We start from the raw sequence: 14,256 nt of genomic DNA, 5'->3' as shown, positions 1-14,256 counted from the left end.
GGGAAACTGAGGCTGGTGAGAAAGAGGGGCTTCTCAGAGAGCAGCATGGAGTTGAAGGCAGGGCTGCGAACAGAAGCAGATTTCCTGACACACCCACGCCTGCCTGCCTGGCCAGGTGCTGATGCTGGGACAAAAGCTCACTCAGGGCTCTGGCAGGGGGTGGCAAGGACACATGCTTGGAAGCCCACACACTGCTGGCCGTCACCATGCACGGACCACAGGGCTCCCTGCCTCACCCACGTGTGGACCATTCAGGAGGCCTGGGGCTGGACTGTCTTCCCAGAACCCCAGTGAGCGCATGTGGTTGGGGCTCCCTGGGGACCTAGACTGGCCGGGGCACTGGGGAGGCCTTTGACTCTGTCCTATTCCTGAGCGAGCCAGTGGCCTGGGGAGGTGGAGTGTCGCCCAGGAGGTGGGTCCTGGGCCCAGGGAATCTGTGGTCTGTAGGAACAGGCATGCGGACCTGCCCTCGGGCTACACGGCACTGAGCGCAGGGAAGGGGGGGATACTGCATGGCCACTGCCTGGGGCCTCAGGATGGGGTCGATCTAAATTCATGTTTCTGGACACATATGTAATACCCTTTGTAATACTTTAAGCAATAAATTAAAAAACAAAAATAAATTCATGTTTCTCAAAAGAGTGGCCCCCAGGCCACCTGCATCACACGCACTTGGGTGCTTGGTAAAAGTTCAGATTCAGGGCCGCACCCCTCACCAATCCAAGTCTTTTTTTTTTTTTTTAATTACAGAGAGTAAGGAGGGGGGCGGGGAGAGAGAGAGAGAAACATTAATGTGTTGTTCCACTTACAGTATATGTTCCACTGCCCACTAGGTTCTTTGTATGTTTGTCATTTCAAGCCCTCACTATCACCTCTCAGGCGGGCATCGCAGCAGACCGGTACAGAACGCAGACTCCGGACCCAGACCGCGGGGTTTAGACCTTGGCCACAGCTCTTACTGGTTGTGGAATTTGGAGCAAGTGACTTCGCCTTTTCTGTGCCTCAGCACCCGCATCTGCCAATGAAGAAAGTCACTGCACCCGTTTCATCAACCTGCTGTTACGATGACAAGAACGCATGCAGGCAAAGTGTTTCAAACAGTGCCCCGCACATAGCAAACGCCCGATAATAATAGCCATTGTTTTTACAAAAGAGGATTCACGTCTGAAAAAGGAAATGACTTTTCCAAGGTCACTTGGCTTGTAAGTGGCTGAGCTGGTGTCTAACTACCCAACCACGGGGCCTCCCTGCCCAGGGCCTCGGAAATAAAAGACGTTCCAGGGATGGTGGCTGCTTCTCAGAACTCTGGCTACTGGGGTCCGGGGCTCTCGGCTGATTTCTCCAGTCCCGCCCTGCCCCGCCCAAGGGCTGGCCTAGAGGGTGGCCCTTTCTTTCCACTGAGCAACTGGAAGAACTGGCCTGCAAGTCTTGCTAGGGGCTGGGAGGGCAAACAAGGGGGCATTGAGCCTGGTGGGGCCTCACAATGGCCGCTCTGTCCCGGCTGGCCGGGGGCTGGGCCCATTTCCGAAGGGGACAATAGTCAAAAGGCAGTGACGCTGGCAGGGCCTGGAACCCCAGGCGGGATTTTCCAAGGCCTCAAAGCCTGCTGTTTGTCCCCACACGGAGACCCAGGAAGCCTGCCTCCCTGCCCCCCACCCCCCCAATCCACCCACGCTGGGCCCTGTGCCCAGAGGCGCTGGCCCCCTCCCCAGCCCTAAGGTGCCACTGTGACCAGGGAGGGGGGTGGCTTTGAGTCTAGGGTCTGAGTGGGCACTCTACACCCCAGGGATCTGTGCCTGGAATGGAGGACATTGCCCTACACCTGGGCCCCCGCTACCAGCACTTGGTGATGGAGGGAGACGGTGGGGCTTGAGAAGCTTCTGAAGGTCATGGGCACCCCGACCTCAACACTGTACGTGAGCTGCACGGTGCCACGTGGCCGGCTGTGAGCGTTCAGTGTGCGTGGCGGTGGCAGCCAGCTCTGTGCTCGAGGGGAGCTGTGAGAGAGCCCGTCGGGGGCGGGCGGCCTTGGTGTGGTGAGCGGACAGCCAGCAGGTTGCTAGTGATGTCTGTTCCTGGTCACGAGGCAGCTGTGTGCTGAGGGCGGTGTTTGTTCTTGTCACTTGACGCTGGGCCTGCGGATTCCCGGAAAGTTTTAGGTTAAATCTGGACAAGCCCCAGGGCCCGCCAAGTCCCTGACTGAGCAGAGACCCTGGCCACTGGGCTTTCTCAGAAGGCGAGGCTGAAGGGTGAGACTGTCCATCCGCCTCCCAGCCTCACCGCTCATCCTGCAGCTGCTCACACCCACCTGGAGCAGCCAGGCCTGGCCCCACACCTCTGTCTCCAGCCCTGCTCCAGGCTCAGCTCCTGCAGGCTCGGCCTTGGCTGCTCACAGGGGGGCTGTCTGGGTAAGGCCCAGGCTGGTAATGGGACTTGGAAACCCCCAGCTCCCGGTGGTGAAGACAGGAAGTAATGCAGAGCTGAGGAAAAGCCCCTCACGCCCACCCCAATGTCTCCTTCTCCACACGGCCAGGGACATTCTGAGGGCAGGAGGCACATCCCAGGGCCCCCAGCGGGACTCAGAGCTGGCCTGAGGGTCCTGGGGCCCTGGAGCTCTGGCCTTGGCTTCTGCCTCCTGCCCCCGCTCCTGGGCCCAGGCTCCAAGCATCCTCTGCACAGCCCTGGCGTCCTGCTGGGCCCTGCCCCTGCCCCTTGAGGTCTGACTTGAGGTCTGACTCAGGAGCTGGCACTGCCCAGCCACTACCCAGGCATGGAACTGGGGGTGGCAGCTGGGCCAAGGAGCAGAGTGCTGGGTGGCTGTCCTGCTACTGCCGTGTTAGCAGGGAGCACGCCAGGCAGATGGGGTACTGAGTGCCACCACCCTCCTCGTTGGGCACATCAGAGAGATGGGCCCCCACCCGGATACCACGAGGGAAATACGGAGATGTCCCCAGCTCGACAAGAAACCAGGGGAGAGAGACCCTCTGACAAGGATGGGTGAAGGGCCTTTCCTTTTGCAAGGACAGTCACGTTCCAGGGATGGTGGCTGCTTTTCAGAACTCCGGCTACTGGGGTACAGGCCGTGTGGCCCAGAGAACAACAGATACACACACGCCTCCCAAAGGAACAGATGCACAGACTTTGCAGGACTTCTCACTCCTGTGGGACTAACACAAAAATAAAGCCTCACCCCCACCCCAACTCAGCCAGAAAAACAAACACACAGACCTTCCCAGCAAAGAGAGGCCCCTCCCTTCCCCCCGTGGAAGGACAGACCCCACTCCCCCAGGAGAGCTGGCAGCGGACGCGCCACCTCCCAGCCCAGTCCAGGTCCAGAGGCTGCCCGATGATGCCGGGGCTGGGAGGTGCCTCTTTCTCACGCTCTCTGTCACTCTCTCCTCCGCCCAGCCATTTCCGCTGCCTTGGAGGAGGCTTGGACTGGGAGTGACAGCCCAGAAAGGGTGGGAGGTAGAGGCGCCCCGGCCCAGGATCCCGGGGGGCAGATGTCAGAAGGGGACAGCTGGTCCTCTTCACCCTCGCGGCCCGGCCCGACTAGAGGGGCAGCAGGCAGGGTGCTGGCTACCCAGCCAGGCTGGTCACCATCAGGAGCCCCAGCCTGACGTCAGTCCCACTGATTGTTTTTGCTGAGGCTTGAGTCGTCCCTGTGACGCCACAGGGGTCAGCTCTGGAATGGCTGGGGGTGGCCTGCTGGACCAGCGTCAGGGATCAGCTCTCCCCGGGGACCTGCACTAGGATGGGTGGGGCCAGCCAAGGCCACGCGCTCCAAGCGAAGCCAGCTGCCTACTCCCAAGGTCTCCCGTTGGCCTTTAAGTTCCCCCCACAGACCTTTGCTGCAGGCCTGGCTCACGGGCCTCAGCACTTGCCCCTCCGCCTGCCTGGCCGTGGTTCTGGGCTGTGGCTGAGAAGTCCTTGCCTCTCCTGCCTCAGAACCCTCCGTTTCCATGCTCAGTCCTCAGTGAGGCCTCGCCCCCCAACTCTTTTCTTTCCTCTTTCCCAGGAAGCTTCCCCAGAATAATTCCCTGGAGCCCCACTTCTTTCTGGAATCAACTTCCAGGATGCCCTTCCCGCCGGCGCCACAGGCTGCTCTCCTGTGTTCTCTGCAGCTGTGCCGGCTTCTTCTGGTGCCCAGTCACCTCCCAACTTGCTGGGAGCATGGCTTGAGACTCGTCTTCACTCTGAATGGGTCCCTGTCTATCCAGGCCACAGGCATCTCTGGAATGCCAGCAGTAGCCTCCATGCTGGCCCCATCTAGCCCTACAAAACCTGCTGCCATTCTTTCATACCACTGTGCTCTCTTGCCCAGGTGGATCTCCTGGTCCTTCTTCCCTGCAAGGCTCTGAGCTCCCAGAGGGCCAGGGTTGTGACTTGTCCACTTTGGTATGACATGGGTCTAGCATATGGACAAGTTCTGTATGTGGTGAATGAATGAATGAATGAATGAATGAATGACTGCATCTTGATCATCAGGGTAGTGGCATAAGATGGGAGAATTCATTCCATGTAGTCTCTCTATTTTGACCAAGACCTTCCTTCCCTGTCAGGACCACCCTGGTGGGTGTAGGAACCAGGAACTGAGGTGCAATGAGAACCATCCAATAAGGATTCAGGGAGGCAAGAGGAGGCAAGTCTTGGCTAGCACCTGGGCCTGAGATAAGAGAGATGAGAGGGTTCGGCTTCACCCTCAGGCAAGGAAGGCTCCATGGAAGGGTGAGTTTCTGAGTAGGAACAAGAATGGGTCAAAGAACTGGTGGAATGAGGAAAGAGTAGCTGTGTGGCCTTGGCGAGTGTTTCTCAGGGTTCTCCAGAGAAACAGAACCAAAAAGGATCTATACCTTTATTAGGAGGAATTGGCTCACGTGAGCACGGAGGCTGACAAGTCCTATGATCTGCAGTCGGCAAGCGGGAGACCCAGGAGAGCTGATGGTGTGGTTCCAGATGCCGGAGCCTCAAGGTCAGGAAGAGCAGATATTTCAGTTCAAGTCTGAAGCAGGGAAAATCCAGTGGTCCAACTTGGAGGAGGAGTTCCCCTCACTTGTGTGGGGGTCAGGCCTTTTGTTCTATCAGGATGGCTGCCTGAGGCCCGCCCTCCTTAGGGAAGGCGGGCTGCCTTCCTCAGCCTCGGGGTTCAAATGTGAGTCTCACCCAGAAACACGCTTACACACACCCAGAGTAAAGTGTGACCAAGTATCGGGGCATTCTGGGGCACAGTCAAGTTGACACATAAAATTAGCCATTGAAGCAAGCCACTCACCACGTATCCCTAAGCCCCAGCTCATCCTGTGTAAATTGGGGGGAAATGATATTTCCCTTCCCAAGTGGTTGGAGAAAGCCACACATCGTGCATGCGAAGTGCTGCTGTGGTGCCCAGTGAGGCTCCATGGCAGGGAGTAGGGTGATGATGATGTTGGGTTGTGGCCGCCCAGAGCCCGGAGGCAGACGGACTGGGTCGGAGGTAGGGAGAGGTCAGTCTCCCCCTCACTCACTGCTGTATCTGGGAGTTAGCCCCTGGTTCCTCCCCTGGGTTCTCACCGGCCTTTGGCTCCTCACAGACACCCCATCCTGGGTTAAGTCCAGGCTCCAGGAAAGGCCAATGGTCTGTAAGGCAGGCAGCTTCCCCTTCCCGGGCTTTGGGGGTATTCCGAGGCTGCCTGGAGGAGGTGTCTGCAACTGGGACAGAGGCAACCAGAGACCAAGGCTGCACAGGGCAGAGCTAAGGGGAGGCAGGAAGGGGACGGGGAATAGATGGGTGGGGAGGTCAGCCAGAAAGGGGATTGAGTAGGGGGTTTGAAGGATGGGTGGGAGAGGGGAAGCCTGAGGGCAGGTAGGTGAGAGTGGTATGCTGGAGCTGCTGGTACTGGTCCTCTAGAGCCGATTGTAACTCTATGATCAAACTGTAATCCTTTCCTTCTGAACTCCACATTCACTGATGGCCTAGGTCAGTGGTTCTCAACCTTCCTAATGCCGCGACCCTTTCATACAGTTCCTCATGTTGTGGTGACCCCCAATTTCATTGTTACAAATTGAACATAATTAAGGCATAGTGATTAATCACAAAAACAATATGTAATTATGTATGTGTTTTCCGATGGCCTTAGGCGACCCCTGTGAAAGGATCGTTCGACCCCCAAAGGGGTCGCGGCCCACAGGTTGAGAACCGCTGGCCTAGAGCTTAAAATTGGCCATAGTAGAGAACTGGCAAATGCTACTAATCAAGGCATTTCTCCATCAGAGAGCAGGCGTTGGGGGTGGCATTTGGAGTGTGGTAGTGCACGGGAGGAACCAGAAATAGAACTTCTGTTATGGTAAGAAATCCTGCATGTGAACCCCAGGCCCTGCCATTTACCCAGTGACCTCGGGCAAGTTACTTGACCTCTCCCAGCGTCAATTTGTCTCGTGCGATTAAATTAACATATATAAAACACTTAGAATCACAGCCATTCCATTCCATACATGTTATGTATTATTATTTTGGAGGAGAAAGTGTGTGTTAGGAAAATGAGCATCTTAACCCCCAGGTTCTGTGGGCATTCCCAGAGCTGCGGAGAAACCCCTGTCCGCCCTGGACGGACCATCTACTTGGAGGACCAACGCTCCCAGGAAGTTACACAGCACTAAACATGCACTCATGTTCACATAACACTTCACAGCGCACAAAGGCTTTTCATATGAATTATCTCTTGTAAGCCGCACAACAGCCAGCTCCGTTTAAAGGAGCAAATCAGAAAGGATGAGTGACGTCAAGAGGCACACACAGAGGCAGTGGCGGAATTACCAGCCTTACAAGGACTGCCACCAGACTGGTTAAGTAGAGCACCAAGCAGCCCTTCTGTATGGTGATAACGCAGAGCAAGGTGAAGTCCCTTTCTCCAGTCTCTGTGGGGCCAGGGATCCTGGCTACTCTGCACTGGAAACGCTAAAGCTTTGCGATCCACTCGGCGTCATGCAGCACACTGGCCTGGGCTCATCTCCAGGGCACCTCTCCACTTAGCATGGCCCTCATCTCAGAGCGTCGGTGCCCCTTCTTGGCCTCTGAGGCCCGAGTTAGGGACCGCGTCTCCCCCCAGGGGGGGCTCGCCGCGATGACTCCGCTCCGCCTAGGGAGGCAGCACAGAGCTCGTCGGCCTCTCCTTCCCTCCCGTCTCTATGGCGGAAGTGAGTCGTTCCAGCCGAAACACAACAACATTCTCGGTGGTGGGAGTGAATGGAGTCGTCCAAATGAGGGGGATACTTCTCACCATCAAATCTTAAAATCCGAGAGATAATCAAGAACAAGGAAACATGCACATTACATAGCAGGAGTTGGGTGTAAGTATTTTCTCGAGTGGGTGTAAAAACGGCCTGGGCAGCTGCACTCGTGTCCAGGCTGGGCCGGCGGGCCCGCGCCCCCCGCGGCCGCGGAGGCAGGTGGAGCCGTCTGGCTGGAGGGGCGGGGCAGCGGTTTCCGGCCGGCGCGTCGTCTCCCGCGGCGGTGGTCTGGCGCTCCGGCGAGCGCGGTGGTGTGGCCGCGGGTCCGGGACGCGGGTTCGGGGAGGTAGGGCGCCGTTCTAACCCCTTGCCCCTTCCCCTGGGCAGGCGCGGGCGCTCCCTGAGCCGGCCGGAGGGAAGGCGCGCCCCGAACTCCCAAGCCCGGCCAGGTGGGCGCGGAGCGCCGCCACCGAGACCACCTCTCCGGAGCCCGCTCCACCCCCTTCCAACCCCGGTAGCGAGTTGTGGGGGTTCTGGGCGGGTGGCGGTGGAAAACGGGGCCCAGGCCGGAAGTTGGCACTGAGTCCGTCCCGCGTTCTTGATGCGTAGCCGGGCGCTGTCTGTCCTGCTTTTAGTCCTCTTGCGCTGGGTCGGACCTGCGGGGATGTTGCCGGGTGCGAAGAGGAGGAGGAGGAAGGGGATGATCCGAGCCTGAGTGACCCCGCTCGGCCTGTGCGCGGAAGGTGGTCCTGGGGTGCCCTGGGCTCCAGCCTGGCGCTGAGAACGCAGGGGTCGGTCTGCCCCTGTGATCTGCAGACCTGGGCGTGCGGGGACCAGGGTGAGGGGACCTCCCAGCCAGGCCGTGCGCTGCAGAACTCGTGGCTCACGGGAGGCCGGGTGAGGTTGAGGGGACAGGCAGGCTCATCACAGACCAAAGGTGGCCGCTCTGGGAAGGAGGCTGGGGCTGGTCAGTCCTGATTTCCTGGAGAAGTGGAGAATGAGGGTCGGGCTGGGCTTGGGGCAGAAGTGAAGTGGTACATGGCCTGTTTGAAGTTTGTGGGGGACATCGGAGGGCGAAGTTGTGGAAGAAAGGGGAGCTGCCCTGGAGCTGGGAGTCCCTAGGTGGGGGACTGGTGGATGGAGGTAAATTGGATGGAGGGCAGCAGTGAACAGGAGAGCCCGCTGATCCGTGACCTAAGAGCATAGAAGAAACCCGTCCAGCAGCCCCAGCAAGGACCGGGAGCTGCTGGGTCCTGATGAATCGAGCAGTAACTTTGCACCAAGTTCCAGGTACCGGGTTCCTGGTGGTGGATAGGACGGTCCCTGCCCTGGAGGAACTGTCTACCTCCTGGGAGAGACAGGACAGGATGACACCTGCTGGGACAGGTGGGCCCGGCTGATTGCCAAGCGAGGGGCAGAGCCCCTTGGCTTTCTGAACGCTGCCCTGTGTGTTCAGTGGTGAGCAGCACCACTTAACGGGGAGAGAGACAAACTGAAAAAAAGTTAGAAAAGAGTTGTCAGGGGCTCAGCCACCACGGAATTACGTGAAAGGATGAATTTTGGATGATTTAAGCGATTAAACGTAGGGGGGTTTTATTCTACAACAAAGACTAGTTGAAAGAGAAAAGAGTTCCTAAGATTGAGGTGCTCAATAATAAAAACGTAACGCGTGTGACATGGCCTTGGGACTGGCTAGTGAATAGAGGCTGGAAGGAGACTTAGTGGACAGGTACATGCGAGGCAACTAGAATCGAAGGGCCTAGGATTGAAGTCTGGAAGCGTGGGAAATCATGTTTTGATTTAGGGAAGAGTTGATCTAAAAGTTGATAATTATAACCAGTTCCTACACAGTTGCTTCAGCCTCACTACGAGTAGATAAGATGTGATGTCGGCATGTTTCTGGGGGATGGAGACTCTAACCTGTAGAAGGGGGAAGGGGGTGATGGAAGAGTTGCCTCTGAACAGCCGAAAGGCTTCTTTGTGGAAAGCGGTGAGATTTCTTCTGTGTGGCTTCTGATAGCAAAACTAAGACTAGTGGTTTGAAGCACTAAGAGAGAGTCCTCAGGAGAGCTGTCTAAAGATGGGGTCATCTGCCGTGAGAGGCACTGAATTCCCTGTCAGGGGAGCTTTGTAAGCTGAACACTCTCAGCTAAGAAACGTGGCTGTCCCCTCTCCCTCTGGGCGCATCTTCAGTTACCTACTGAGTTCTGGTTCTCAAGTCTGTTCTTTTCTTCCCTCTCCCCCCACCGGTGCAGCCATGTAGCCTTGCGTCATCTTGCAGCAGTTACAACATGATAACTATAGCAGCTCATGCCTGCTGTGATTACTAATGGCCAGGTACTGCTTTAAGTGCTTAGAGATGCCAGCTCACCTCACCCCCAGAAAACCCTTTTACGGTAGCGATTGTTAAATCCCCTTTTTACAGATTGGGAAAACTAAGGCACATAGGAGCTCAGCAGCTTGCCCAAGAGCACACAGTGAGCAGTTGGCAGAGCTGGGGTTCCAGCCCAGGCTGTCTGGCTTTAGAGTCATTGTTCTGAACCACGATTCTGTGTTTTACGTGTGTTGTTTTATTTAACCTTCACAACAATCCAAATTTACGGATAAGAAAGCAGAGCTGGAGAAGGTGCAGGATTGGCCTAAGGTCACTGCCAGACACGGGAGAGCTGGGATCCACACCCAGGACTGCTGGACATGGGGCCCCACACTCTGCACTTCATCCCCCACAGCCATCTGCTGCCTCTGTAACGGCCACTGCTGTAGTGGCCTCTAACCGGACTCTGCCCAGCCTTTCTGCTTTACTGTGCATTGGCAAGCTTTTACCCTGGAGTCTGTGGACGGCCTGGAAATAAGTGAGATTTGGTGTGTCTGTGCAGGTCAGTCAGGTTTAAAGCTGAGTCTCCTTAGCTTCTGTTGACGTCTCAGAGCATTTTGTGACCTCAGATAGTGAAGAGGCTGAGTTAACTTTCTGATGCACAGATTTGATCTTGGCACAGTGATGCATCGACTTTCCACTGTCCTTAGGACAGAGTTCAAATCCTTAACCTGGTCATTCAAGGTCCCAGGAAATCAGACTTCCCTACTCCCACCTGCTAGTCTCGCCAGTATGGGAACATTTGCCTGCCTGTCTCTCCACCCTGGCAGCTTCTCAAGGGCAGGTGTTTGCCTTTAATGGCCAGTGCCTGACAGGTGTCGCACAGTGAGCATGTGTTGTAACCAGCACCGAATACCCTGATGGAGTTCAAGCCTTGGCCAGTTGTGTGGCCTGGTAACTTTGCAGCTCTCCCGCTTTCTGATCCCAGCAGCCTGAGGTTCTCTGATAGGAGGTGCTGCCGAAATGCAGAGAAAGGCTGTGCAGGCAGGGGCTGGGCTGGGCCTGGAAGGAAGCGAGCAGGTAACATGCAGGTCGTCCAGAAGGGTTCAGTATTCTGACCTGGCTCTTCTTGCAGGGCAGCCCCTGTGTGGGGTGAAGCTCCCATCTCTCCTCCTGTCCCCCACCCTGTTGTGGGCCCCTGGCTGCAGGATGAACTGCCGCTCGGAGGTGCTGGAGGTGTCGGTGGAGGGGCGGCAGGTGGAGGAGGCCATGCTGGCCGTGCTGCACACGGTGCTGCTGCATCGCAGCACGGGCAAGTTCCACTACAAGAAGGAGGGCACCTACTCCATCGGCACCGTGGGCACCCAGGACGTCGACTGTGACTTCATCGATTTCACCTACGTGCGCGTCTCCTCTGAGGAGCTGGACCGCGCCCTGCGCAAGGTTGTTGGGGAATTCAAGGTAGGGCGTGGCACAGTCCCGTCAGGACTCGAGGGAAGCATCCTTGCCCTCTGGGTTGGCCCTGCACAACTGAGGTGGAAAGGGCCCTGGCTACCCTAGGAGGAGCGGGTAGGGGGAGCATGGGCAGAATTATTGGACCAGATGATCCCATTTGCTGCTCAGATGAGAAGAGGGAGAAGCAGCAAGGCCTGATCTGTTCTTTGCCTCACTTTCCTCTTCTGTTCCTTGGCTTCCTTTTTTATTTTATTTTATTATTATTATTTAAAATATCTTTTTATTGATTTCAGAGAGGAAGGAGAGGAAAAGAGAGAGAGGAAAACATTAATGATGAGAGAGAATAATTGATTGGCTGCCTCCTACATGCCCCCCATTGTGGATTGAGCCTGCAACCCGGGCATGTGCCCTAACCAAGAATCGAACCATGACCTGCTGGTTCATAGGGAATGCTCAACCATTGAGCCACACCAGCCAGGCTCCTTGGCTTCCTTCCTTCTTTTTTTTTTTTTTTTTTTTAATATATTTTATTGATTTTTTACAGAGAGGAAGGGAGAGAGATAGAGAGTTAGAAACATCGATGAGAGAGAAACATCGATCAGCTGCCTCCTGCACATCTCCCACTGGGGATATGCCCGCAACCCAGGTACATGCCCTTGACCGGAATCGAACCTGGGACCTTTCAGTCCGCAGGCCGACGCTCTATCCACTGAGCCAAACCGGTTTCGGCGGCTTCCTTCTTTCTAATCAAGGATCACTGGGCTTTATATTCCTCCCTCCTTTTCTTTAAAGATTGTGAGTTGAGGTTGTCATTGAGCGAAGGAAGTGGAAGGATTGTGCTTAATTAGCAGTGGGAATGCATACAGGATTTACCTGGGGAGTAGGTGTAGGAGTGCGTTTTGAAGGATGGGGCTAAAGGAGTGTGGTTGTTGAAGGAGCAAGAAGGCCCTTCGAGTAAAGGTGAAAAGTAAGGATTTTGAAATCAGACAATCTGGGTTCATTCACAGGCCATTCACTGGCCTGTGACTTTTGGCAAAATAACTTCAATCTGAGCCTCATTTTGCCTCAATATTCCTGCCTCCCAGAGTTGTTGAGAGGGGAGTAAGTGGGATTGTGTATATAAAGTGCCTGGCCCAGAATAAGTGCTTAAAAAACGGCAATTCCGAACAAAGCGGGAGGAGTTGGGCAAGGAGACAGATTTTGTTGTTTTGTCTAAACCACTCAATTTTAGGCAGGCAGTTTGCTGTGTCCCAAATCTGTCTTCCCTGTTTCTCATTCCCTGCCCTCCGTAAAGGACTAATAGAGCTAGGAGAGCATAATTCCCTGGGGCGTAGGAAGCAGGTGCTCACAGGATGCGAACTCCTGTCCTAGCCTGTTATCTGCTACCCTTTCTTCCCAGGATGCACTGCGCAACTCAGGTGGCGATGGGCTAGGGCAGATGTCCTTGGAGTTCTACCAGAAGAAGAAGTCTCGCTGGCCTTTCTCAGACGAGTGCATCCCCTGGGAAGTGTGGACAGTCAAGGTGCATGTGGTGGCCCTGGCCACGGAGCAGGAGCGGCAGATCTGCCGGGAGAAGGTGGGTGAGAAGCTCTGTGAGAAGATCATCAACATCGTGGAGGTGATGAACCGGCATGAGTACCTGCCCAAGATGCCCACGCAGTCGGAGGTGGACAACGTGTTTGACACAGGCTTGCGGGACGTGCAGCCCTACCTCTACAAGATCTCCTTCCAAATCACCGATGCCCTGGGCACCTCAGTCACCACCACCATGCGCAGGCTCATCAAAGACACCCTTGCTCTCTAGGCCGTGCTGGGTGCCTTGGGTGCTCCTTGATGACTTGCAAACCTTGGCCTCTGGGGATTGTACTCTTAGGCCCTTGGGGCTCTGGAACCTGCTCCGGGTCTTTGGTAAGACTTGGAAGGGCCATCCCCTGGCTTCCTTGATTTGTGGTTGCCAGTCTCTGGCCAGCCTCGTAACTTTCACTGACTGTCAAGTCAGGCCAATACTGTCTGCCACCTCTGGTGGATCCCCCTTCCTCCTCTACTGTATAGAAGGGCCTTCACTATGATGGTGAATAAAGTTGAGAATGTGAGTTTGGGGTGAGCCATCTCTCCCTTGCCTTGTGTTCTGTCCTGAAACATTAACACTTTCTGGCAGACTTGTGAGGACACAGGTGTGTTGAGGGCATTGATCCAAGATGAGGGGAATGGGTGGATAGGATTACAGATAGATTAAAGCTGACTGATGTTGTATTTTGTTGGGCATTCACATGTTACCCACCAGGGTGTGACCAGGATCAGTCCCTTGAATGAGGACCCAGATCAGGGTCTATTGCTTTTATTTAAAAACTAGAGGCCCGGTGGGGTCCCTCAGCCTGGCCTGCGCCCTCTCACAATCCGGGATCGCTTGCGGGCTGTGGGACTGCTGGTTTCAGCCCAATCCCTGCAGGCTAGGCCAAGGGACCCCCACCAGCGCACGAATCTATGCACTGGGCCTCTAGTATGCATATAAGATCCTTGGTTAATCTCTTCCCGCCCTGCCCCTCCCCCTCTCCCCCATTCCTTCTGAGATTCATCAGTCTGTTCCATGTTTCCATGCCTGTGCATTGAGCGTCTGCCCCCTGATGGTCAGTGCGCATCATAGCTACCAGTTGAATGGTCGATCAGTTGGCTGGTCGCTTAGGCTTTTATGTATATAGATGATTGATTGATTGATTTTCGAGGGAGAGAAACATTGATTTGTTCCAGTTATTTATGCATTCATTGGTTGATTATTGTATGTGTCCTGACCAGGGATTGAACTCTCAACCTTGTTGTATCAGGATGATGCTCTAACCAACTGAGCTACCTGGCCAGGAGGCTCTGTTGCTTTTAGATATGACAGTGTTGTTTCTCCTCCCTAAGGAAGCTGTACCATCCCTGGCCTGTATATTGTGTGGTCTTGCTTTATGATGGCAGAAACATCAATGATGAGAGAGAATCATTGATCGGCTGCCTCCTGCATGCCTCACACAGGCATCAAGCTGCAACCTGGGCATGTGCCCTGACCGGAAATCAAGCCATGACCTCCTGGTTCATAGGTCGATGCTCAACCACTGAGCCATGCCAGCTGGGTTTCTTTGTCTTCATAGTGCACACAGGCCCAGCGTGCACCAGAGAGTTCATTTGATTGGGGTTTCTCTCTGGAGAGAGATGGGCCAGCTTGAGACTGGTGTCTGGTGACACTTCTTTCAGATTGGGCTGGCCCTGGCTGGTTGTTGGAACATTACTGTGGCAGCTCA

General features: G+C 55.4%; 1 protein-coding gene across 7 annotated transcripts; it reads left to right on the top strand.

Moving 5' to 3' along the window:
• Window positions 1–7,441: 7,441 nt before the first annotated feature.
• Window positions 7,442–13,079, top strand: ATG101 (autophagy related 101). 7 transcript variants are annotated; one of them, XM_036299983.1, is made up of 4 exons: window positions 7,447–7,552; window positions 9,462–9,543; window positions 10,661–10,981; window positions 12,375–13,079. In XM_036299983.1, exons 2-4 carry the CDS (start codon window positions 9,517–9,519, stop codon window positions 12,777–12,779), a joined length of 753 nt encoding a protein of 250 aa, XP_036155876.1. In that variant the 5' UTR covers window positions 7,447–7,552; window positions 9,462–9,516; the 3' UTR covers window positions 12,780–13,079. The 7 variants fall into 7 exon arrangements, with proteins under 7 accessions (XP_036155881.1, XP_036155876.1, XP_036155882.1 ...); XM_036299986.1 differs by having other exon boundaries at window positions 7,505–7,552; window positions 10,656–10,981; XM_036299984.1 differs by lacking the exon at window positions 7,447–7,552 and adding an exon at window positions 8,147–8,496.
• The last annotated feature ends 1,177 nt before the right edge of the window (window positions 13,080–14,256 follow it).

This window comes from Myotis myotis, unplaced genomic scaffold, assembly GCF_014108235.1.
Source record: "Myotis myotis isolate mMyoMyo1 unplaced genomic scaffold, mMyoMyo1.p scaffold_m19_p_3, whole genome shotgun sequence".
NCBI lineage: Eukaryota > Metazoa > Chordata > Mammalia > Chiroptera > Vespertilionidae > Myotis > Myotis myotis.
Note: the sequence above shows the minus strand (reverse complement) of the source record. Positions and strands in the feature narration are given on the sequence as shown.

What these genes read in the sequence shown, in the direction of transcription:
- ATG101 (XM_036299982.1), top strand. Translation starts at nt 8,463, where the DNA reads ATGAATCGAGCAGTAACTTTGCACCAAGTTCCAG. An exon ending in AACTTTGCACCAAGTTCCAG is followed by an intron (nt 8,497 to 10,655) that starts GTACCGGGTTCC and finishes CTCTTCTTGCAG; the next exon opens with GGCAGCCCCTGTGTGGGGTG. An exon ending in AGGTTGTTGGGGAATTCAAG is followed by an intron (nt 10,982 to 12,374) that starts GTAGGGCGTGGC and finishes CTTTCTTCCCAG; the next exon opens with GATGCACTGCGCAACTCAGG.